General features: G+C 42.6%; 1 protein-coding gene across 3 annotated transcripts in view; it reads right to left on the bottom strand.

Moving 5' to 3' along the window:
- The window catches only part of LOC137439202 (coiled-coil and C2 domain-containing protein 1A), a 145,124-nt gene that overhangs the window by 4,189 nt on the left and 115,517 nt on the right, over positions 1-25,418 (bottom strand). For all 3 annotated transcript variants that reach the window (XM_068134937.2, XM_068134943.2, XM_068134955.2), the window contains 8 exons: positions 24,760-24,859; positions 24,401-24,485; positions 24,144-24,263; positions 15,709-15,740; positions 15,530-15,590; positions 6,829-6,955; positions 6,569-6,645; positions 6,378-6,425 (listed from right to left, as the gene is read on the bottom strand). In XM_068134937.2, the coding sequence (XP_067991038.2) occupies positions 6,378-6,425; positions 6,569-6,645; positions 6,829-6,955; positions 15,530-15,590; positions 15,709-15,740; positions 24,144-24,263; positions 24,401-24,485; positions 24,760-24,859 (650 nt within the window). The remainder of the gene's footprint in view (positions 1-6,377; positions 6,426-6,568; positions 6,646-6,828; positions 6,956-15,529; positions 15,591-15,708; positions 15,741-24,143; positions 24,264-24,400; positions 24,486-24,759; positions 24,860-25,418) is intronic.

The following is a 25,418-nucleotide window of genomic DNA, read 5'->3' on the forward strand; positions in this document are numbered from 1 at the left end:
ATACTCGTCGTGAAATGGAAATTGATGGAAAGAAACCAAGTATGTTTGGGTCCATCGATTTGTTACATACGTAAAGATATGAGAGGGGTGGGTATATTAAGAGGCAGAGAAGATGATCGGGGAGAAAATAGTGTTGGGGTTGGGGAAGAGGGGGAGGGGGGAGATAAAATGAAACGTTGGGAGGAGAGGGAAGAGGAAACGAGGGGAATGTATCCACATTTTGCATCCGTTTTGTCTCGGTCCTTTGTTTTCCTCTTCGCCTCCACTTTTTTATCGTCCGATTGTTTCATGAACCTCCAATGCATACAATTTTGTTTCCGTTACACAAACCAACTCTGGTTCCATGAAAATCTCTAACTACAGATAGAAATGCAAATATGTTTTAGCTGTGATACATTGTGAATGAATGAATGAGAAAAATAATACTATAGTAATAGGTGTCCACAACAATTGCTTTTAAATTCGCTTTCTCCACAACTGCTTGAGCGATTGACATTAAACCTTCAACATAGGAGTGCCAACTCATGGAATTTTTTGTTAACCAAAGGTGCATGTTTGGATTGAAAATGCGGCCCGGCGTTCCAAAAACTCCGTCTTTTGTAGGCGTGAGTTTCAGGGTGTTCCACACATCAGGAATAATTGGCCGAGGCCAAGCGATAATGATGAAACTTCTGATCTATATGTATGAATAAAATAATCACGATTTATACTTTAATAGAGCTTGGTTTTATAAAATTGAAGAAACGAAATAACATTTATTTTTCACTCGATTTTACCAGATTAAACAGCTATTTTTTCAATTTCACACAATAATGTATGAAACAATGTTACAGAAATGTATAAACACTTCAGGAGATTGTTGTGGCTGATGGAATGTCATTTACTTGTTCCTGTTAAGCATATTGTTAATAAATGCATATTTTAAAACACGGCAAAAAAAAACTTTTGTTTTTAATAAAGAAGCAAATGGCATTTTCATTGTATTACCCACTTATTCACATGCTTACCAAACTTTTGGAGGATGTTTGGTGCCTCATCCACATTACCTCTGCCACCGAAAGTGGTCGGATGTTATGTTTTCACTCCTGTCTGTCTGTTTGTCTGTAAACAGGATATCTCAGAAAGTTGTGAACAGATTTGGATGAAATTTGGTGGACAGGTTGGGTGTGTGATAAGAAAGAATCGACTATTTTGGTGAAGATCCGGATCTGGATCCGAGAATTTTTAACGTAATTCTTCACCATTGAGAGATGGGAGCAAAAAAGATGCATAGCATGATATTTCAAAAAGTTGTAGACGAGTTATGACTAAACTAGCTGGAAGGGTTGGTTAGGTAACAAGAACAAGCCAATTCAATTTTGCTTCAGATCCGGCCTATTGGCAGGATACAAAATGTAAACTGTTCAGCCCAGCGGAAGTATGCGCTCTACTGAGTGCCGTTGTAGTTCCATATGCAGCCTGTGACTGCTGGTTGCATCATTGCAGGGAGCACGGCTGTGCCTCTGATGCAGTGCCCCATTTCCAGTAAGCTACTGGTACTCATTGTGCCAACCTCGGAAGGATGACAGGCTGAGTCAACCCACCTGGTGTTATTTAATGGCGAGTCAGACTCAAACTCAAGACCTTATCTTATAATATTTTAAACCAGCCACATTAACCGTTAAGCCAACGCCAGGCTTGTTTGGTACCATAGTGCTGCTTTAGTCTTGCTCTCACCAATTATTTTTCGAAGTGTAAATTTAAACTTCAAAACCCAAGTAAATTGGTATGTCTGATGCTCTGAATGAGAAAATATTCATACAAGGATGCCTGCCTGTATGAGAACACAACCAGAACCAAGACCTCTGACAAATGAAGGAGAAGTGCCAATAACCACAATTAAACAACACTATTAGGGTTTATCATGCAAAATGGAATAAATCTCGAAGTGAATCAATAAGACCTTTAACTACTTAAAGTGTATCGAGCCCCCCTGGGGTATCCTCTCTGACTGGATTTGCGTTGAGTAGGGTATATACTTAACAATGTTAAAATCAGCAGCTCTGCGAGATCTCTCGATTTCCAGTGTTTTTCGACATGCCTCCACCCACATTATTACATCATAAAACATACTTGTAACAAGTTGATTTCAATCCATTCAGCTGTTCTTCAGTATCACATTTTTACCTGACATGACCTCTGACCTCACCAAAATCACAAAATCACTTCACTCCTCACCTTTGATGCCAAAATATCATTACGTTTGTAGGGGGTAGGCAGTGATTACTTTAGTCCAGGTAGATTTGTATCGGTAGGTGCTCCGAATGTCGTGTAGAAACCTTGATGTAATAAGTACTTGTTTCGACCGTGTGTTCGGATTAAGCTTGTATATTCGTCCCCATCACAGGGGCATGTTAATTAGCTCAGGGATTATGTTAATAAATTAATTGTATGTTGTTCCCTCTGAAGTTTATCCCTATGTCCCTTATGGCACCGCATTAGGCACTAGTTAAAATCGCCCATCAACTTCACTAATTAATAATAAAACCACTGGAAGCCAGGCATGTACAATACCACTGGCGCCGCAGCCGCTACATCACCGCAAGGATAGGCAGGCCGAAGGCCACGCCTTAGAGAGCCGTGATTGGTCGGGGCATTGAGTGACAGAGAGGACTGAAAGGATGGGACTGGCTGATTGGTAAATAGTGGGGCAACTTAGCATAACAATTGTGCATTTTGTGAGGAAAGCACCAAATTTGGCACACTAGTAGACCATCATATTATGAAAAGATCTGGATATTGGGCCATCTCAGATTCAGAGATTTGATTTTTGCAAGATTTTGATTCGATTGGGATCGAAGAGAACACCTTCTTCGTCTTCTGTACAGTGAAGTTTCCAGCCCTGAATTATCTGGCTACATCTGGGTGCTTCATTGGGAGTGCAACCATGTCCCTCAGGTGAACAGGGACCCACCTGGCATAGTGTGTGTGGTCTAAGGCATGGAACCATGGGACCAGTTCCGTCAGGGCATCAAGGTACATCGTGAATGAAGCCTGCTGCAGAGAACGCACGTAGACCAGTACCAACATCTCTAGTTCCAGCACCCCAGTACTGAAAGTTGGGAATGTCTTCTCCTCTCTGGTGATACCAGTCTTCGAACTCAGGCAGGTCTTCTGCATCATCAGCATATGTCATACAGTGGCGTTCATACGCACGGTGTTGCAGGATGTGCAGTGCAGGTGCAGTGATTTGATGAGCTCTTCTTGTGCGGGCGACGTGGGCAGCTCGCAGGAAGGAGTCGGCCATCCCTGGCGTTGCAATCTCAGCTTGCAAATCTGCAAAATCCGCAAATCTTGCAAAAATCAAATCTCTGAATCTGAGATGGCCCAATATCCAGATCTTTTCATAATATGATAGTCTACTAGTGTGCCAAATTTGGTGCTTTCCTCACAAAATGCACAATTGTTATGCTATATTTAGCTTAGCTGCCGGACTAAAAGAGGACGGATGACGTCAGAGTGGTGCGGACAAAATACTAGCACGGCAGACATTTTCTCTCTTGGGTCCGGACTTTGGTGGAGATTGTTTTGTGCCAACGATTCTCCCCCTTCTTCACGTTCTGGACCTCCGTGTGGGCGACAGTGTGCCGAGACCTTGCTGGGGATTGTGAGGAGGCCGAGTTGCGAACCAAGAGCTGGGAACTAGGAACTGCGCGACAACTCCTGTTCGCTTCACGCTCGAAGAGGCCAGGAGTGAGGACGCTCGGTGAGGCCTAGCAGTGTGCGAATGAGTGGACTGCGGCCTTCTTCCCGCCGAGAACAGAGCCAGGTCCAGACTGCACGCTCGGGGCCGACTAAGCTTGACGAGACCCCCCCCCCCCCCCCCCCACCACCAGTGATCAGAGCTAAGTGCACGAAATAACCACACACAGTTATTTTATATATCGTTATCTTTCCCTGTGTCTGTGTTTGGGTCTGTTGCGGGAGCACTCCATATAGGAAATTTAGTTTCGCCGTGTTTTATTTTGTACCGGCATTTCTTTGAATAAACCTGTTACTTTTGTACATTTTAAATCCGTTATCGTTTGAGTTATTTTTTGCAGGTTTGAGGACTTGCCCCCCCCCCCCCCCCCGCGTGTATTAACTCCGCCACATTTTGAACCGAGTGCCTCGGAATCCAAGGGTAGTCACATGACAACTGGTGTCAGGAGTGTGGGATTCGAACCTAGCGGACATTGTGTTCGAGGGTTGCGAGTTCGACACTGGCTGAGGGCAAATTGCGCTCAGCTTTCGGAATAGAATTTTTTTAACGATTGTCTTTCTCTCGTCGAGGGGAAGGTAATTGTAGTACCGAGGTCTATAATTTGTAGTTAATTGGGGTGTACGAAGTGCAACATCACGTTTTTTGGAAAATTTAAATGGATTTTTTTCCCCCGAGGTAAAAATATGCGTGGGGAACTACTTTCTCACCGCGGATGGCGGAAGCGAGTGAGATGGCCGAGCGGATTGGAGATGCTGAAGACTATGGAAGTGAGCTGGGGATAGAGGGATATGAGAATAGAGATGGAACTTCCCCCATCCCGAGCATTAGTCCGTCCCTCTCCCCTAACAGGGAGCCGGGGAGCGGGGACAATGGGAACAGACCCAATGGGTTGGGTTACCAGGCCTTGATGCAATTAATAAGGAGATAAATTAGGGGAATGAATAATAAAATGGATGCCCAGAGTGAACGGATAGGAGAAATGAGTGAGAACATTAATGCTCAGAATGAGCGCAGTGAGCGACAGGAAAACAAAATGGATACCCAAAGGAATGAAATGAGGGGAATGGAAGAGCGATTGGAAAACACAATTAATGCTCAAACTGACAAAATTGATGGTTGGACAAGTGAAATAAAGGAAGAACAAAAGAATGATACACTTGGGGCACAGGAGAAGCCACGGGCGGCAGAATTTGAATCAAAACAAGGGAATTAACATTGGGAATGGAAGAGTGTGAGACCCAAGCTGATGCGCTTGGGGCGCAGGAGAGGGAAAATTTAAATACGGAATGTTTGGAGGTAAATGGGGAGTGTTCGAATGTAAATAAAGGAAACTCGAATGTAAATGGGGAATGTTTGTTAACTGAGCAAGTGAAAATGTACCTGTGTGAAAGAGCTTCAACCTCAGCGTTGCCCAGGTAAAAAAGGAAATTGTAATACTCTCTGCCACCACCACCAGGAAATGCTACACTGCACAAATTTACGCCCCTTACCCCTCCCCTGCCCCCTAAACCCCCACATGAGGCCGCGGCCACATAGCCTATGTTAACCCCCACACAAAGTTTTATTTGTACCCCAAGTTTGAAGTTTGTAACTTAAAGATGTGGCCGTGCATAGAACACATGCAAAGAGATTGTTGCCTTTTATAGGTATTGAATGAATGAATGAATGAATGAATGATCGTTTTAAGGCCATTTTCCCCGCTAGAGCAGGGGTTAGCCTTGTGGGCCCCATGACAATCATGGTTCCCTGTTTGAGGCAATGTTTTTATGGCCGGATGCCCTTCCTGGCGCCAACCCTTAGTCGCCTCTTACGATGCGCAGGGATATGGTGTACCTATTCTAAACCGGGGTACACACCGGGATCATTCATCCCAGCAAGCTGGTACTCAATTTGCCGACCTCGGAAGGATGACAGACTGAGTCAACCCCCCTGGCGTTAATTTAGCGATCGACCGGGATTCAAAGCCAGAATCCTAGGATCCCAAGCCGGCACCTTAACCGCTAAGCCAACGCCAGGACTGCCTTTTATAGGTATTGATCAACAATAAATTAATTTGAACGTCTTATTGGCCACAGCTGCTCTCACGGTGTAAGATGTGATTGGCAATGTGTTTATGGACTGCACTACTCAATACTGCTTTCACAATTGAAGATTCACATGCATTCTTGGAATATGATTAGGAACAAAATGAAACAAGCCTAATAAGAAATCCTCCCTGTACATCCAAGATATGAGAATCGATTACAAGCCTGAAGCTCCTCCTACCCTTTAGAAACTGTTGAGAGGTCATGGATACCTTTGGGTGTACAACATGGCTAGCCATGAACTCGCACCTGGAAACTTCCTCGATAAGTGATAAACCTCTGTAAAGCCATAGCAATTATGCCTTAGAGAGCACAGTACAATATTGCTCGCCTTGCTATTGCCTGCCATGTTTAGCATTTACTTTCTTGCTCATCAGTATGACAAAAACTCTCGCTCCACCAACCACAACAGTAGGACTTCCATTGGCATTGTAACCAAAGCGTCCTAATGGTACAGCATATCATTGGAAAAGATCCAAAGCAACAAAATTCAGGGCAGTATAATAATGCCAAGACAAAATGTATAACCATAGGAATGTGATGTAACTCACCTCAGCCTCCACAACTTTCCTCTTGCTCAGTGCAAGGCGGGCTTCTTCCTGCAAGAACCAAATAATCTCAATTACAAGGACAAATTAACAAAGACATGATGATGTGTACAAGGATTGTTTGCATGTCAGTGTGCTTTCTCAGGCACACTAAGAGCCAAGTGCTGGGGTGTCCATAGCTGATTAGTCCATACCCTGCGTTCACGATGCGCAGCTATCTGGGCATTCTCCGCAAGTTTAGGAAGCAATGCACGAAGGTATGATATATACTCTGTTGGAAAAGGGGTTTAGGGACAGCAATAATTGTTGTGTTAAATGAGGACTTCCTGGATCCTACAGCCAGCACCGTTCATAGACCACCAACCAAACCTCACCCTCCCCATTACACTTCTTCCTTGTTCTCTTATCTGCTATGTCAAGTAAAAACTAAAAATCCTGCACTATGGCACAATACCAGACATTGCAGCTTTGCCACCAACACGCAGTGCCTCTCGCTGTGCTTCCATTCTGCGACGCAATTCTGCTGCCTGGTTTGTCAGTTCAGGTGGTGGCTTGGTTTTTCGCTCCCTGAACACTTCCAGCTGTCAAGGGGGAGTGCACAGACAAGGCAAACCACAATGCTAGCTTTTTGAATGTCAGATGGGTTGGTTGCTGAAGCTAAATAAACTGTGTATAAAACCCCATCAACACTTGTTGGTCATTAATCCCTTCACTGCCATATAAGAATGCAACATATTGTTACGAATTTGGTAGAGCAAAATGTAGAGCAGAGTAGATCTGAGTAGGTAACATGCTTCGAGATGTCGCGATAAGGAACACTTCCTGTAATAAATCCATGTTTAGGCGTTTTGTCGGTTAAGGTGTATAATTGTGAATCTACCAGGAGATTCGTGTGTTAGTTAGTGTAGGGGTTAATCAGTAGAGCCCTTGTATGTCTCACCTAGTAGTCAAACCTTTGTCCATTATGGCACTGCAGACCACATAAACATTAGTTAGGACCTTTAGTACAACACTAAATTACGCCTTTCCCCCCTGACATGACTTAGGAAGAAATCAGGCTGGAACACCGCCACAATTGGCCGCCACCATTTACACTTCCGAGAGGCCTACCCACCTCGCATAGCACGTGCTGTGACCACGGAGTTGGGGACGGGAGTGGCAGTGGCACAGTGGGCGTGCCCCTGGACAAGCCGGCGAGCCGGGGGAGGCTCTGATTGGCTGAGGAGTGCGCCAATGTGACGTCATCGGCCGGAGATATTACCGAGGGCCGGACGCCATTTTCGGCAGTTGGGATGAGCCAGGAGTAGAGAGTTCAGCACGAGCTGAGTGAGCATCGGACGCCTTTGCTGGCAGTTGGATCAGGAGTTCGAGTTGAGCGCAGAGAGCCCAAGCAGTGCGCAGTTCGAGTGCAGAGCCTGAGTCCGTTTTGAGCAGTTGGGTTTGGGACGCGGCAGGACTTTGGTCCGGGGCGACCTCGTGTGGAGCCGCTAGCCTGCGTGGGAGCGAGGAGCGAGGCCTTGTGGGACTTGGAGCGAGGGACCTCGTGGTGTGCGATCGGGCCGGAAGGAGCGGTGTTGGACTGCAGCCACCAATACGACAAAGACAAGATAAGGCCGATCTCCGCGTACACTGTACACGACGTGATGTGTTCTTTTCTTTAATTCATCTCCCTCGTATCATGTTTGATATCTGTTGTGTGTGGGATCCCAATTTAGCTACCTTATTTTATTACCGGCGCGTGCTTTTTCACTGTCTTTGCTTTTCATTGAATAAACCCTTGTATGATTTTCCTTTCCCATTCAAACCTGTGCCGCTTGAGTTAATTTCCTCTCACAGGACCGGAGCTACGCCGGCGTGCTGCAGTTAAGTGCTTTGGCCCCAGCCTCCATTTCGCTTCTTCCTCCCACGCGGCCATAGCCGAATCCGTGTTTGGATAGTTGCCTCCAATAAGACCGTTTAGGCTATCCGCAACTCTGATGTTAATTGGAGTTGCGTGACAATATATATGCAGCAACAAGTTCACCTGAAGCAGATATTTATACTGCTTTATGGTATCCATGTGTATTGCTAGAAATAATTTTATATATTTCATTTAACAGAATGAAATGCTATAAATGTATATCTACAATAATAAAATAGTAAGTGTGTGTCAGTGTGTCTCATCCATAACTCCAAAACCATGAAACCTCGCGGCCTCAAACTTTGCATACACACTTATCAAACTCCAAGGAAGTGCATGAATGAAAACTGGGTGTTTGGGTGTGTTAAAATACCCCTTTTGACAATCATTAACCGACTTATTTAATGAAAACAAAAATAGGCTTTATCCTTGGTCAGCCCACTGTCCCTCGCAGGGGTCTTCAGCTTTTTCAGCCTGCTCAAAACGCCGTGCCTTGGAACAGGCTGCAATGGTTTCTGCAAGATGAAGTGCTCAACATTATTTTTTTCACTTTTCTCACTAATATAATTATTAGTGGGGCAACTTAGCATAACAATTGTGCATTTTGTGAGGAAAGCACAAAACTTGGCACACTAGTAGACTATCATATTATGAAAAGATCTGGATATTGGGCCATCTCAGATTCAGAGATTTGATTTTTGCAAGATTTCGATTCGATTGGGATCGTAGAGAACACCTTCTTCGTCTTCTGTACAGTGAAGTTGCCAGCCCTGAATTCTCTGGCTACATCTGGGTGCTTCATTGGGAGTGCAACCATGTCCCTCAGGTGAACAGGGACCGGTGTGTATGGTCTAAGGCATGGAACCATGGGACCAGTTCCGTCAGGGCATCAAGGTACATCGTGAATGAAGCCTGCCGCAGAGAACGCACGTAGACCAGTACCAACATCTCTAGTTCCAGCACAGTTGCCCAGCACTGAAAGTTGGGAATGTCTTCTCCTCTCTGGTGACACCAGTCTTCGAACTCAGGCAGGTCTTCTGCATCATCAGCATATGTCATACAGTGGCGTTCATACGCACGGTGTTGCAGGATGTGCAGTGCCGCTGCAGTGATTTGATGAGCTCTTCTTGTGCGGGCGACGTGGGCAGCTCGCAGGAAGGAGTCGGCCATCCCTGGCGTTGCAATCTCAGCTTGCAAATCTGCAAAATCCGCAAATCTTGCAAAAATCAAATCTCTGAATCTGAGATGGCCCAATATCCAGATCTTTTCATAATATGATAGTCTACTAGTGTGCCAAATTTGGTGCTTTCCTCACAAAATGCACAATTGTTATGCTATATTTAGCTTAGCTGCCGGACTATATCGAATATCTGATCTTCATACCAATGAATTGCTGTTTACATCACTTGTTGAAATTGCGTTTAATGACTGGAGAATACCTTTCATGAAAATGTAGTTTTTCTTCCCGGTGGCCACACACCCTCATTTTAACTCCAATTAGATTTCTGTTTCTATTTATGGTAGTCGCGAAAGTAGATTAAGACTCAGTGAAAGCAAATTGTGTGAAAATCCGTTCACTTTTGATCGATTTACCACGTCGAAAGACTTTACATTCTGCAATGCTTAAATGTTCCTCATGCTCTTCATGAAGGCATTGCCTCTTACCCTCCCCCCTTCCACTCCCCTCTCCCCCTCCTCACCACACCTCCATCCCCCCTACCCCCTATCCCTCCCACACCCCTCTCCTCTTCCTTCTCCCCCCCCCCCCACCTTCTCTCTTCTCCCCTCCCTCACCCTTCTCCCCTCCTTTCTCCCTCTTCTCTCTTCTCCCATCTCCCATCTCTTCATATTCCCTTCACGAAGCGACCCTGCGTTACCTGGCAATGCCAGGTACCTTTGCTGGTAAATAATTTTAAGCCACAGTGTGCATGAGTGAGACACTTCTATGTAATATAATGCTTCTATGCACTATAGTTAGTTTTGGACGTGTACACACAGATCAATTAGCGTGCAGCATGGAGTGGTAGCATGCATACTTGCACTTAATTGAGCAGTTAAGGTGTTAAAATGGCACTGTGGCCCAATCATTAGCCACCTGTCTTTTGTTTGTGAATAAAACTTCTAAATGTTAAATTTGAGCCTCAGAAAACGATAGATGGCTCTCAAAAATGTATCAATGGGTTACATCGTCATTAACCATTGAAGGTACAGTTAAACAGCACAGAAGAACCATTATGGTGAAGATCGATGGCTTATGGAACAAGCTTCAAATAATACAGAAAGTTGTTTTCATAATAAAATTTAAACTTTTCTCTCTTATAAAGAAAGTTTCCTTTTTATTCAAATACATGAAATCTATAAACAGATATTATTTGGAGTGATTATCTCCACTCATTTTTGAAAATAACGGGGGAATATTGTAATCGGCTGTCTGTCTGTCTCTCTGTCAGTCACGCTATCTCCTAAATGGTTGGGCAGAAATTCACCAAACCTGGTAGTTAGGATCACCACTTGACACGAAGGTGCAAAAGCAGTATCATTTTTGCCATATAAATATATGCTGTATACACAATAAAATGGACATGCCGGTGTTTAGCATAGAATTTATGGCGGCCACCTTGGAGTATGTATGATGACAGCCCTTTCCAGGAAGTCGCGTTGCAGCAGTGGGGGTGAATGTATTGCAAATAACTGCACAAATTATCAAACGAGGGCAAAATAATGCAGTCTAAATTTACACAAGTGAGTAGTGATTATTCATAATTTTAATATACAGGAAAACAAACATGACATCTATCTATAATTCCAGTAATCTCTGTCTGTACGTTTGTACGTTTGTCTGTCTGTGACCGCTGTTTCTCGACAACCACGGGTCCGATATACTTTTAACTTGCCAGGTATATTGCTGGGGACCCGAGGATGTGCCTTTTCAAGGTTTCATATTAATCGGACAATTACTTACCGAGCTATGTCCAAAAAACGATTCAACCAATCAGAGAGCAGCGAACGATCGCGTGTGCCGAACGTGGAGGACACACTCTGCCTCGGATGGCACATTTGAGAGCGTATTCATTTATTTCACGTTTGCAAACTATGTTGGCGTTAAACTACGTTTTAAAACTAATAAAAACGAATTTGCGATTCATTCGCTTTCCTGCGCGTTTGTGCACGCGATGGCGATTTCTTTACCAAACTCCGGAAGCCGTTCGCTTTGGACCAAACCATTGCATGTAAATAGAGGGGGGGGGGGGTTCTGTGGTCGTTGCGAATGGACCAAACCATTCATGTAAATAGAGGGGGGGGATTGTCACTGTACTCGCAAGCCGTTCGCCGTTCGCTTTGGCGTTGCGAATGGACCAAACCATTTCATGTAAATAGAGGGGGGGGATATAATTTTAGATAGATATATAGTACGGGCATATATATAGTACGGGCATGCCCTAGTAATGACAACACCGAAGCTTTTCGTGCTGCACTCTTCAAGGCGATTCACAGCAAAAGACCGGAAGAGTTGAGAACTAGTGTATTTACAGCATGTCTAAGTAACAGCGACACCGATTGGTTCATCAGTCATGACGTCATTGGTTTTCTGAACGCCAATTGGTTGACTCGATCACCAATCAGAACGCCCCTGGCTCTGATTGGCTGGAGCGGAGTTGTCAGCGATGACACCATTAGCCTCATTAGCATTACCTTGGAGGGAGGGGGGATGGGTTACCCCTCGTCGACTCATCCTCACTTCCTCATCGTTGTCATTATGGACGTCGACTCATCCTCACATGATTGAAGAGACATAGCCAGTGGAAGATCACGTTATGCTTTGTTTGAAGTCTCGCATTCTTGTAGGCTGGCTGGGTAAAATTTGGCTCAAGTCTTTCACGGACCAGCTGGTCAGGCATGATTGTTCGACAAAGGTTCGGGCAATAATTTGTAATTTGCCCAGAGTGCTGGAGACGACTTGCTTATTTTTCGTGAAGGACATTGTGGGATATTTAACGTCCAGCAACTAATGTTGGGGATGGGACGCCTTGTTTAACATCCATCAGAGGGACGTGTGGAGGTCTCCAAAGAGACTCCCAGCTCGTGAGATGTCTTTCTTTAAGAGAAGTTGAGCTCTCGTCTGCATCTTCTTTCAAATTTGTTTCTCGATTATTTCTCAGGATTGCTAAATGTCATGTGTTGTTGCTGTTTAAAGGGCCACAGACACAGAAAATCATGTTTGGTTTAATTAATAGATATTGCTTCACTTAACACTTAATCGTCCTTTTTTTTGAATAAATATCACTCGATTGGCCCCCGCCACCCAAAAAACGGCGATGTGATTGCTCATGTGACTGGCTACGTCATCGAGGGAATTTTTGTTGCTGCTGGTAGTTTTTAGCTGGTAATGGAGTCCCGCCCCTAAAATCGTGATGTTCATTCATGATGTCACCTGTGTGATGTAATCGAGGGAAAGGTTTCTCAGCACGCAATGATAACTGCCTGACCAAGAATCTTCTGATAGTCAAAATCATTATTAAAAACTACCAGCAGCAACAAAAATTCCCTCGATGACGTAGCCAGTCACATGAGCAATCAAATTGCCGTTTTTTGGGTGGCGGGGGCCAATCGAGTGATATTTATTCAAAAAAAAAGGACGATTAAGTGTTAAGTGAAGCAATATCTATTAATTAAACCAAACATGATTTTCTGTGTCTGTGGCCCTTTAAATCCTATAATGGCAATGGCAAACTCCAATGATGGTCTCATTCCACTATTGTTTAATTCCTTACGAATCAAGACGAAGACGAACCAGTTATTGTAATCTTCAATGTATTGCTCGTGAGTGAAGCACTCCAATTTAGATGCGATTGTAGAAACACTTCATGAATAAACTTTTGATTAAACTGAACGATACTGCACTACGGTTTATAAGAATTGTGTAGAAGATGGGGTAGTGATATTTGTTTTACATACAGTCACGTGAAAAAGTAAGTACACTCCATGGTCCATGTAAAGTTTTGACTTTTTCATCCTATTTCAACATACAGCTATTTGATCTTCATTTCAACAATATTGAGAGATAAAGGTGATATAATATAACAAATATCATGAAACATTTACATTTTGTAGTCCATTGTATAATTTAAATAAACATAAATGCAAATTTCACATGTGGAAAAAGTAAGTACATATATATATATATACTCAACCCTCGGCTATCGTGCCTAATTGGTGCCGCCATCGGTGCGCGTTAGCCGAAATCGCGATAGCCGAACTGAAGAACGTATGGTAATAATTCTAATTGGTGCCAGGACCTCCGAGTTGACCACATATTTAACCTATTTTTGCCACTTTTTTACCAAGTGTTTCTACCATATAAAGAAACATTAACACAAGAATCACAATATGTAAATTAAAATAAAATGGTAAAAAAGTACTTTTTTACCATTTTATTTACCTTTTTGGGAACGATGAGGGGCTTAGGTGGTTGGGTAGGTTCCGAGACTTAGGTGGAGTCTTATTGACCACCCCTACGTGCCTTTAACTCGTCCAGGATTGCGTCAGCTGTAGCACCAGAGAAGCGCTCAACGTCAGAGGGCTCGTCAAAGACAGCGGGCTGTGCCTCGTTGCGACGCCATAAGCAGGGTCGGTGTCATGGGGGGGGGGGGGGGCATTCGCGGGCCATGCCCACCCAAATGAGTTATTGTGCCCCCCCCCCCCCCCCCCACAGGCCAAGCCTTTGGCGCCAAACTTGCACGTCGGCTATAGTGTGTGTGTGTGTGTGTGTGTGTGTGTGTGTGTAAGAGAGAGACTTTGCAGCATGTTTTTAAATTGGAACTGGGTTGGTGTGTTGGTTGTTGACGGCAAACTCTTATTATCAAGCATTTACATCATAGATTGAGTTCTCGAACGGCAGTTTGTGCCCCCCCCCCCCCCCCCCCCGCGGTTACCCTAATGCCCCCCGATTAGACTTGTTCTGACACCGAGTCTGGCCATAAGAATTCGGTGATCTGGCGTTGGCGGAGGGAGTTGACGTGGGCATGATACTGCTCCTCGTAACCTGCCAGTGCCGTATTAATAAAGGAGCACCTTGCTTCACTGTTGATTGTTAAATCTCATCTATGTTTCTACGATAATCACGGTTTTGGTAAATACCTCGCACTATTGACTCATTTATCCCAAATTTCTTTCCAACACTTCGCTTTGTTTCACCATTGTCGATCAACTGCACAATTTCGCATTTCTGAGCGTAAGTTAAGTTCTTCCTCTTCTTGATTTCCCTTGCAGGTGCCGCTGCATTACGCTGGGCAATGGTGGGGGGTTGGGGTCGGGGTATATCGGCCATTCTTATATCACAAAAAAAAGGTTTAGACACTGCTATTACAGTACATACAGTATTCACTCTGAGGCGATGCGCACTTGAATGGCGCCGGGCGGACAATCACAGTGCTCCTGACGTCCTGACGTCACAACCAATCAGCACGTGAATCACCCAACGCTCGGTGATGACGTAGCACCCAGAGTTTGATTTTTATTTTTTTCCCCCCCCACCATTTCCGGTGCGCTATAGCGCGTATTTGGGGCGCGATAGTCGTGTTTGTGCAGTTTTTTAGGTAGCCGCAATAGCACATAAACGCGATAGCTGAGTTCACGATAGCCGAGGGTTGAGTGTCTATATATATATATATATATATATATATGATTTTTGCAACCCCCTAAAGGCCTAAAGGGTTATCGGTTAGAAAAATACAATTACAGGCACACTTTTAATGAAACCTGGTATCTGCCATCAACATTGAAGGACGCAAGAAATATGTTGCAATTTTTTGGATTTGACCCACGGTTCATGCCCCAGTGGTGGAGACTTGGGTCAAAGGCGTCAAAACGGGGAAAATATTTTAACTCAAGATTTGATATTGAGTCATTCCTGGTGAATCTTCTTACCACCTTACAACTTTGCTTTAAGTGCAAAGCATGTGAAGGCACGCCATCGACTTCGCTCTTGTTCAACTTATGACAGCACAATGACCCTTGTCAGATACTGCAGCACAATATTGCACAACAACAACAACAACAAAAAAACATACTTGGCATTACTGGATTTATTCATTTTCTAAAATTTTAATTGGAGGTAGATGATGGGTGAGTTTAGTACACTTAAGTGAAGTGTGTTCAATCGATGAAACAACCAATGTAAATCACAACTAATTCACACAAGGTTTAATTCCACCTTGTTCAAATTAAGCTAAACAACACTTGTGCCAAAATGTACCTGCTTGTTCAGCATATGCAATTCGAGCCCCATAGATGCCAAGCTGCCAATCACTGTTGTCCTGCGTTGAAGGAAAGATTAGCAGGAATGTTACACAGAAGAATGAGGTGAATTCACGAGATGACGAAGCTCACTGGGTTAGCATTCTGAGCAGTATTATTCAACTAAGAGATGCTCACCTTGCTTTCACATTATCCTTCTTCACTGGAGTCTAACAGCAGTGAATGTGACCCAGAGGTGGTGCACGGAGAAGGGGAGGGGGGAAGAATTTGGGGGGAGGGTGGAAGGAGGGAGGATAATAAGGGACAAAGAACAAACAAACCATTGGTATGGTCACAAATAGGCTTTACATTTCAGTCTGCAAAGGCTTGAGTGCCACACGGATACCTCCTTGTTTGAAGGTGATGTGTTGGCATCATTTATTCGCATGACATCAGTGTTATGTCATTAGGTCAGTGTTTGTTTTTGCTTGATTTTAATATACCTGGCTACAAACCTCCTGACTGGTGCTCAGCAGGGCAGAGACAATGTGCTTGCATGGCAGGCAACACTCGTTGCTAGCAGAATGTGCAGCAAGCGTTGTGATGGGAATAGATTTGCACCCTGCTGCCTCCTTAAGTTAGAGGGCTCGATTTGATACATACAAATACATATACACATAAACAGAAAGTATTCACACCCCTTGATCTTTTCAGATTTTGTTGTGTTCCAGCCTGAATTTAAAATGGATTAAATCAAGATGATTTGTCGCTGATCTGCACATGATACCCCATAATGTCAAAGTGAACTTTTTACTCCCGCCGGGGAGTAATGCATTCGCTCATGTCCGTGTGTGTGTGTGTGTGTGTGTGTGTGTGTGTGTGCGTGTGTGTGTGTGTGTTCATGTGTTTGTGAACAAGATATCTGGAAAACTTCTGAACGGATTTGGATGAAAGTTGGTGGGATGATTGCACTAGGGATAAGGAAGAATTGATTAGTTTTTGGTGAAGCTCAGGAAATGATTCCGGATCCAGGAAGTTTTTCTGGGAATTTTTTTTTCTGTTTTCCTTTAAAAACCATTTTCTCTGCAATAATTGGACCGATTGAGAGCAAATTTTTACCATAGGAGGGACTCGGTCTGTAGAATATTTTAATGGTAATTATGACCACAGGTCACGTGGTTCGACCACCATATTGTTTTGAGTGAAAAACTCTAAAATCCCATTTTCTCCAAAACGCCTGAACAGAGGCCAAACTTTGCAGGCAGAATCGCATACCCATGACGAACAAAAAAGTCAGCGAGCATGACGTCATGCATCACATGGTTTCAGAGTTATGACGTTTTTAAGCACAAACATTTAAAACCTAGCTCCTCCCTCATTTGTGATCCAATCGAGGGGAAACTTCTCAGATCTGTTCAGCATATCAGTCTACTAAAATGCCCTTTTGGAATTTGCGATAGGTCACGTGATTTGGCAGATATCGTTAATTAAACGCAAATAATAAAAACATTTATATCTCTTGAACCACTTCACTGATCGACGTGAAACTTCATACTGTAGTAGAAGTCATGAAGAGTAACAAGTGTGCAAAATTTGAAGATGATTGGATGTACGGTCTGGAAGCTGGAAGTTGTTATTGCGTGAAGAAGAAGAGTCCGACTGTGGACGATTAATTTTATTTATCACATGTACAGACTTGCAGGCATCGTTTGACATAATGTTCGTGCAGGGTTGAAGATTAATGAAGGTTTGAAGGTTTGAATGCACTTGCAGGTTAATTTGAACCTCAAATAAAATTATAATTCCAGATTTGTCAATGGCTGAGGTATATTAACAAACGAATAAAACAGATTTGGTAAAATTCGAACTTAAAAAAAAAAAAGATCACATATTCACCCAGGGTTGTGCAAGGCTGAAGAAGAAGAAACCTTGCATGGGCTTCCCAGACCAAAAAATTATTCTGGCTCTGCGATTTTCAGGTTTATTTATCTATATATCTACATATCTGGGCAGTGTCTGTTGTCATTGAACTACTCCCTGAAACTTTTGTTTCCGTGGTTGTGAAGTGTTTTTAATAACGTGGTGGTGGTTTTGAATCACGTGGTGGTGAGGTATTTTGAATTATGTGGTGGTGAGGTGTAAAATGACGTGGTGGTGAGGTGTTTTTAAATCACGTGGCTGTGAGGTGTTTTTAATTAACATTGTGATATGAAAATAGTTTTCATATTTGTTGTAAATGTGGTTTAAACTCGTGGTTATGCGTTAGAGCGGTGTATTTTTTTTCAGCAGCGTCGTCTTCAATGTTCATTTTTTTTTCTAATAAAGACATATTCTGTCATTTTAAAACCACCAAAGTGTGTATTAGGTTTCCGCGTTTCATAAAATGTATCGTTTGATACGTATAATGCTTTAAAACCTTTTTTTTAACCTCAGAAGAGATATCAACATTTACCTCAGCGAATGTCAATTGCGGTGTCAGTATTTGATGAACTTATAAAGACAGGTGACTTATAAGTGTGACAAGCATGTGCACGGGATTCTTCCCAGAAGAATGAGTGATCGCATTAGCTTGTACGACATAAAATGAGCGAGTTTTGTTTTGACGTTTGGGCCAGTTTTACATGTTGTATCCCTAAGGAATGAAACGAACGTTTTTCCTGGCTTACAATTTTATTTGGAATCACACATACCTCAAAATACCCTCACTTATATGGAATTGAACGCTGAATCCGAAAATGTAAGTGAAATTGCCTTGTTTTTTTTTAAACATTATCTTCTATATATTCTAAATACAGACTTGGCATTTAATATGGAATTTTTTTTTGTGGGGGTGAACTTACTTTTCAAGATGCCTTAGAACCAAAAGTTCATTGGAATTATGTTGAAATTATTCTAGATTTTGTTAATGTGACCTTTAAAAGAAACAAAAACCACATTTGACATTTCAAAACAAATACATTGATCCTTGAAAGTGATGTAAACTGATATCGAACTCAATTCATGGACAGTACTGTGTTAAACTTCTGTACGTTTTCCAGAAGTATCTCTTTATTTTGCACATTAGCCAAGTTTTTTTTTAACAAAAACAAAAGTTAAATTACGACTGGGATTACGGACAGTAAAATTACAGTTCAGTACTTCGTGTAACCCCCACGAGCATTCAGGATAGCACGTACACGTTGAGGCATGCTGTTCACGAGATTTGCCAAGGTTTGGACAGGAATCGCTTGCCATGCAGTGACAATAGCCTGCTGCAATTCACGCACAGCGATCGGCTGCTGGTCCAAGGGGTCGATTTGACGCGTTAATTCTGCCCACAAGTTCTCTAACGGATTCATATCCGGGGACATGGCAGGCCACTCCATATGCTCTACACCACGGTCAGCAAGAAAGTGTTGGATCATGCGAGCACGATGAGGCCGTGCATTGTCATCTTGGAAGACAAAGTTTCCTCGAAAGGCTGCACGAGCAAATGGAAGCAATGTTTCTTCCAGAATGGCCCTGTACTTGAACTGGTTCAGGTTTCCATTCAGAACAACCAGGTCAGTTTTGCTCCCTGCATGAAAAGCAGCCCAAACGGTCACCCCACCACCTCCAGCTTGGACTCTTGGCACTATACAATCTTTGTTGTAGGCTTCATGCACTTGTCTGCACACTCGGACGCAGCCATCTTGACGATAGACCAGAAATCTAGACTCGTCACCAGGGTGGTGCTCAAAATATATATTTTTAAATATTTACTGGGACATGGCTTTATGTTGTTCCTTTTGTTCCACAATGAAAAGACACCAAATATGAAAGCAATCTGATTTTATTTAGGGGTGCCACATCAGCCTTCAAACTAAAGGTGTCTACAAAACTTTTCTATATATGGATCGAAAGCAAAACCAGAAGTTTGTTTTATGAAAATCCACCCTCCACTCACTTTCTATGTATTCTAGCAAACACAAGTTACAATAGCTGCACAAATAGCACTATATTGCTATGAAAACTCAAATTCAATGATAACAATCCAAATGTGCAGTTCATAAAATGAAGAGACACCATATCACATAATATTAAAAAACCCAAATATAATGAGAAATGTAACTCCTATTTCTGGGCCTGTTTCACCACTGTTGCCTTCCTGGCATCGGGGTACATCTTCCTGTGAGCAGCAACAACTTGGAGCAGAGCTTGCTTTTGCTCTTCATCCTTTGTAAGGAGCTTATTGTAGTCTTGTATCAATGCGACACCCCTTTCTGCCCTGTCGTTCACAACGACTAAGCCACTGGCGGCTTTCTTTGCTTCCTGAAAGCTGGTTTCTTGCTCCCATGAACCAGGATCCTCATCCATCCAATCAGTTGGGGTCCCTAGGATGCTGAAGAAATGCTTGGTGTGTTTTGTTATGAGGCCAGCGATTGACAGGGCGGTTCCTCGTTTGATAGCTGGTCTCTTTGGAGAGGGGTTTTCACCGTCATTTTTCAATGCTTCAATCATATTGATCTTGCTTTCTTTGTCAATTCTGGTGTCAAAGAATGCAAATGCCACTAGTACTGGGCTCATGTACCACGTGTGGTGGCCAAGTGCCTTCAAGGCTGCCTGAGCCATCTTCTGATTGATTTGTTCAAACTTTTCCAACTTCTTGAAGAGGTTAATGTCATTCAGGGGAGCCTCAATAGCTTGTGGAGCCCGAAACCAAGCCTGTACATACACAAGGCAGACAAAAATGTTGAAGGCTCGGAGTTCTCTCGCCTCTCGAAGTGTCAAGTGGAACTCTGACCGAAACATGAACACCTGTAGTGAATATAGTGCTTTTGCCATCCATCTGGCTCTGTGCATTGCTCCTGGAGCCATGATCCGGATTCCACGAGGTGGGATTCCTCCCATGTAGAATGTGGGTAAAATCCTGTTAATTCTTACTCCACAGGGTCACTCTCTACAAAAGAGCCACAGTCAATAAGTTAGGCCTACATATTACACACTAAAAAAGCGTACCCCTGACCCTGGAAACCTGTACAAAACATGCATGAAAATTGCCCAGATAGTGATCATAGGAAGTCTCAAAATTGTATGAATAATATATTGTATATAACTATATATTGTTACAGATACGACTTTGATGGTATGGTGGGCCGAGCGGGATGGCCGCCGTATCCGTACAAGTTCTATATTCGCAACAATATATATAATGTATAATGTGTATTTATGTATATTTATTATTTAATGTATATTTGATGTATAAATTTAATGTATATTTAATTATAATGTATATATATTGTATAACTATATATTTATTTATTATATTTAAATTTTAATATATTATATTTATTTTTAATATATTATTTAATGTATTATATTTGTCTATATTTGTATAATTGTCTATCGTATAATTGTATATATAATGTATAATATAATATATATTATTATTATTTAATGTATATTTACTATATATTTATTTTTAATATTATATTTAATGTATATATATATAATTATGTATTTATTTTGTGTATATACAGCCCAAAAAATTGGAATTCCTATTTTTGCATGGGGGAAAATTCATCACTGATGTGGCACCCCTAAATATTATTGGATTCCATTCAAATTTGGTGTGGTTTCCTTTGACACCAAAAGGAACAAAAATAGACAATGTCCCGGAGAAAATCTGCATTTTGATTTTTTGAAGCCCACCCTACTCGTCACTGAAGATCACGTGATTCCAGTGTCCTGGCTGCCATTGACGGTGCTCTCTGGCCCACTGCAATCGGCGCTGACGGTGTTGTCTGGTCAGGCGTGGCTTTCTCAGGGGACGCCTGGCACGATAGCCTGCTTGAACCAGTCGTTGGTTGACTCGCCTTCTGGATACAGGCACATTTGTCAGTTGCTGCCACTCAGCCCTAAGCCGATTAGCTGACTTGGTACAGCCATTGCGGACTAACCGGTGCAGCTGGCGATCATCCCTCCTTGTGGTTCTGCGGGGACGTCCTGGCCTCGGTATTGGAGTAGGGACACCCCTGAGCATTTAGTTTCAGGATCTTTGACACCTGACCTTGAGTGATGCCATACTGCCGGGCAATAGCACGCTGTTTCATGCCATAATTTCGTAAAGCCACCACTCCATGACAAACAGCATTGTCAAGTTGACGGACCATCTCCAGAGGAAGCTGAAATAACTTTTGGAGACGTGCAGCAGTTGTTTTCCACTAATACAGAATGCAACAACCCTTGTATACCCGACTGTGAAGCCAATCATCAAATGCACCTGTCCGTACATTTTGCCACGCCACCTGTGATATAATCCTGTTGTTGACTTCGTGCTGCGACAGACAATCAGTGACATGGTTCTTTTAACAAATAAATCACCAATGTGTAAAAGAAACTCACCAGATTGATGAACTGAGTTAAGAAAGTAAACCCAAGTCAAGAAAAAAAAAAATTCCATATTAAATGCCAAGTCTGTATATATCTGTGCAGAGTCTGTCTTGTGTTGTCTTGTCTTGTGTTATCACTGAACGACTCCCTCAAACTTTTGTGAAATCGTACTATTCCAACTTGACCCACGGCGGGAGTATGCGCTCTACTGAGTGGCGTTCTAGTTCTCCTTTTTTTTAGAATTTCTTGCAAAATAATATAAAAATTTAAAACTGAAATGTCTCGAGTCAATAAACATTCAATTTCTCTGCTACGACACTCCAAATTGAGCTCATGTGCATCAAATTTCCTTCGATTTATCCTCGAGTTGTCTCTACAACTTGACCGGAGTTCACCTGTAGCCAATTCAATTGATTCCATGATTTAGAAAGTAACAGCTTTTTATACAAGGTCCCACAGTTGACAGTGCATGTCGGAGGAGAAACTCCACCGTGAGGTCCAAGGAACTGTCCATAGAACTCCAATATATAATTGAGAGGAGGCATAGATCTGGGGAAGGGTATAAAATAATTTATAGAGTGTTGAAAGTTCCCAAAAACACAGTGAGCTCCATTGTTAGAAATGAAAATAATATGGAACTACCCAGACTCTTCTTATTGCTGGCCGTCCAATCAAACTGAGCAACTGGGCAAGAATGACCTTGGTCAGGGAGGTGGACCAAGAACCCAATGACCACACTGACAGAACTACAGGGTTTCTTGGCTGAGATGGGAGAACCTGCCAGAAGAACAAGACAGAAGCCACTCCTGAGAAAAAGGCACATGACAGCATGCTTGGAGTTTGCAAAAAGGCATGTGAAAGACTGAGCATGAGGGAAAAGATTCTGTGGTCTGTTGAGAAGAAAATTGAGCTCTTTGGCCTGAATGCAAAGCTCTAAATCTGACGGAAACCAAGCACAGCTAATCACCCATCTAACACCATCCCTACCGCGAAGCATGGTGGTGACAGCATCATGCTATGGGGATGCTTTTCAGCGACAGGGACTGGGAGACTTGTAAGGAGAGAGGGAACAATGAATGGAGCCAAATACAGGCAAATCCTTGAGGAGAACCTGCCTCAGAGTGCAAAAGACCTTCGACTGCGACAAAGATTTACGTTCAAACAGGACAATGACACCAAGCATACAGCCAAAGCAACACTGGAATGACTTCAGAAGAAGAATGTGAAAGTCCATGAGTGGCGCAGCCAAAACCCAGACTTTAATCCCATTGACAATCTGTGGAAAGACTTGAAGATTGCTGTTCATCGACGCTCCCCATCCAACTTGACAGAGCTTGATGAGCAAATCTGCAAGTAAGAATGTGAGAAACTCCCCAAATCCAGTTGTGCAAAGCTGATACAGACAAACCTAAGAAGACTCAAAGCTGTAATCATTGCTAAAGGTGCTTCTATGAAGTGTTGACTCAGGGGGTTGAATACTTATGTAAATGGGATATTTCTGTATTTAATATTTAATTATTTTGTAAGAATTTCTAAAAAAAATATTTCACTTCAATATTATAGTATATTATGTCTATACAATATTATGCAATGGTATACAATATGGTATACAATATTATGTCTCGATCAATGAAAAAAAAAAATCTCAATTGAATCCATTTTAAATTCAGAATGAACAGAACAAAATGTGAAAAAGTCAAGGGGTGTGAATACTTTCTGAAGTCACTGTATATCCCCATTTTTTTCAAAAGCGTGGGGATAATAAAAGTGAGATTAAAAGGTTTTATTTGTCAGCTGTGTGTCATCAAGTTGATTTGAAGAAAAAAAACTCCACACAAGCTGCAATAGCAATGATAATGGTACCCAGATGAGCAGTCAATTGCTCGGTGACGCTTTCCCAAAAGACATGTATGCACGTTTAATGAAACCAAATAAAACGTGGTACGTGTCTTATTTTGCATTTATCATCCATAAGCTTAGAGTGATGTGAATGCACAACAACAAATGGCCAGTTGAATATGTCATGTGACTGACTGGAATGGGTACTGTGACTTCAATTTCATGAATGTATCAATAACTTATTGCACTGCATCATACGATTTGTAACATTAATTGACATTAATGTGGCAAGGCAGGCAATGGTATATATGGCTTTTTTTAATGAGCAAAGACATGTGTGTCACTGATGTTTCTGTGTCAATTCAGGACAGGAGTGAAAAATGTGGAAGGAAGGAAATTGATACAAGGTGGTATGGTGTTGGGATGAGTTTGCAATGCCTTACTGCAGCTTGAACATCGAGCCAGTTCTCACTGATCTCTGTCTGTTCTGTTCCCGAGAGTGGTTCTTTCAATCGTACCCGAACCTCAAGATTCCCGCAAGCTGCACGCCTGCCTTCTGTCACCTAATGAGCCAGGATAATTCCATGGATAATAGATCGATAGGTGGCATGGGAGATTGACGAAATCAAGAAAAGGAAAGGGGATGATATTCCTAAAAGCTCCAAAAACTAGGGGGAAAATAGATAAATTAAAAGGTTACCTGTGTAGTTACGTGTACTTGGCAGAGCTTCTGCAAACCTTCCAAACGAATTTGTGCCATGCCGATCGTCTGGCTCTTTAACCACCTGTATAATGTGTTGTACAGATGGCAGAGAGAAACGAAAGCATCACCAAACGAGACGTCCATAGGGCATTACCTTGACCATGTGGAACCACTACCAAAATTGTGCAGCGTGCAATGGTTATAGCAATTTTCACAAGTCTATGTCAACAACAGTCTTTGAAAGCACTACTTCAGACTTGAGTCTTCATCAGCAAGAAATGTGAGTTTAAATAAAGGTTGATCCAAAGTTGTTAGAAACAAAAGATGGGGGTATACAAGCACGAGTACACACAAACCTTTTATGGCACAACGTGAACCGTATTCCCCTGGAAGAAAGCACGCGGGTGAGGCCGCGACTTCCTCTTGAGATGTTCAGACGAAACGTAGCTCCAAATTCTTATGTGAGGATTAGAAACAGAAGACGACCATTCAACACGAAATGTTTTAAGCATCACACGAGCTTAACGATTCCAGCATTTCACCTTATCTTCTCAATCATATTCCTTTATTATAATCCTTAAAACAACCGCTTCCTCAGAACTGAACAGCAGGCGTGTCCGTCAATATTGCTTTCACTCTTGAACTTTGCACAAGAAAAGCGACAAGTTGCAAAAAAATAAAGTGAACTTTTAGGTGGTGGTGGTTCATACGGGAACCTGTGGCTGCATCATTTTCTGGGGGCGTGGCTATGCCGCTGATGCAATGCCCCCCATTTACAGTCAGCTGGTACTCATTTTGCCAACCTTAAAAGGATGAAGGGCTGAGTCAACCCACCTGGTGTTAATTCTACAGCATAATAAAGGCTCAAAATCATGACGCTAAGATCTCAAGTCAGCCATCTTAACCGTTAAGCCAACACCCTGTTTAACTTTTTGGTGAGCTTTGTTGACAATGACACAGAGATGCTGCAAAGAACAAGAACAACAAGAAGAAGACCAAAATACAAAAAAGAAAG

This window comes from Myxine glutinosa, chromosome 1 (assembly GCF_964187855.1).
Source record: "Myxine glutinosa chromosome 1, kmMyxGlut1.1, whole genome shotgun sequence".
NCBI classification, from domain to species: Eukaryota; Metazoa; Chordata; class Myxini; order Myxiniformes; family Myxinidae; genus Myxine; species Myxine glutinosa.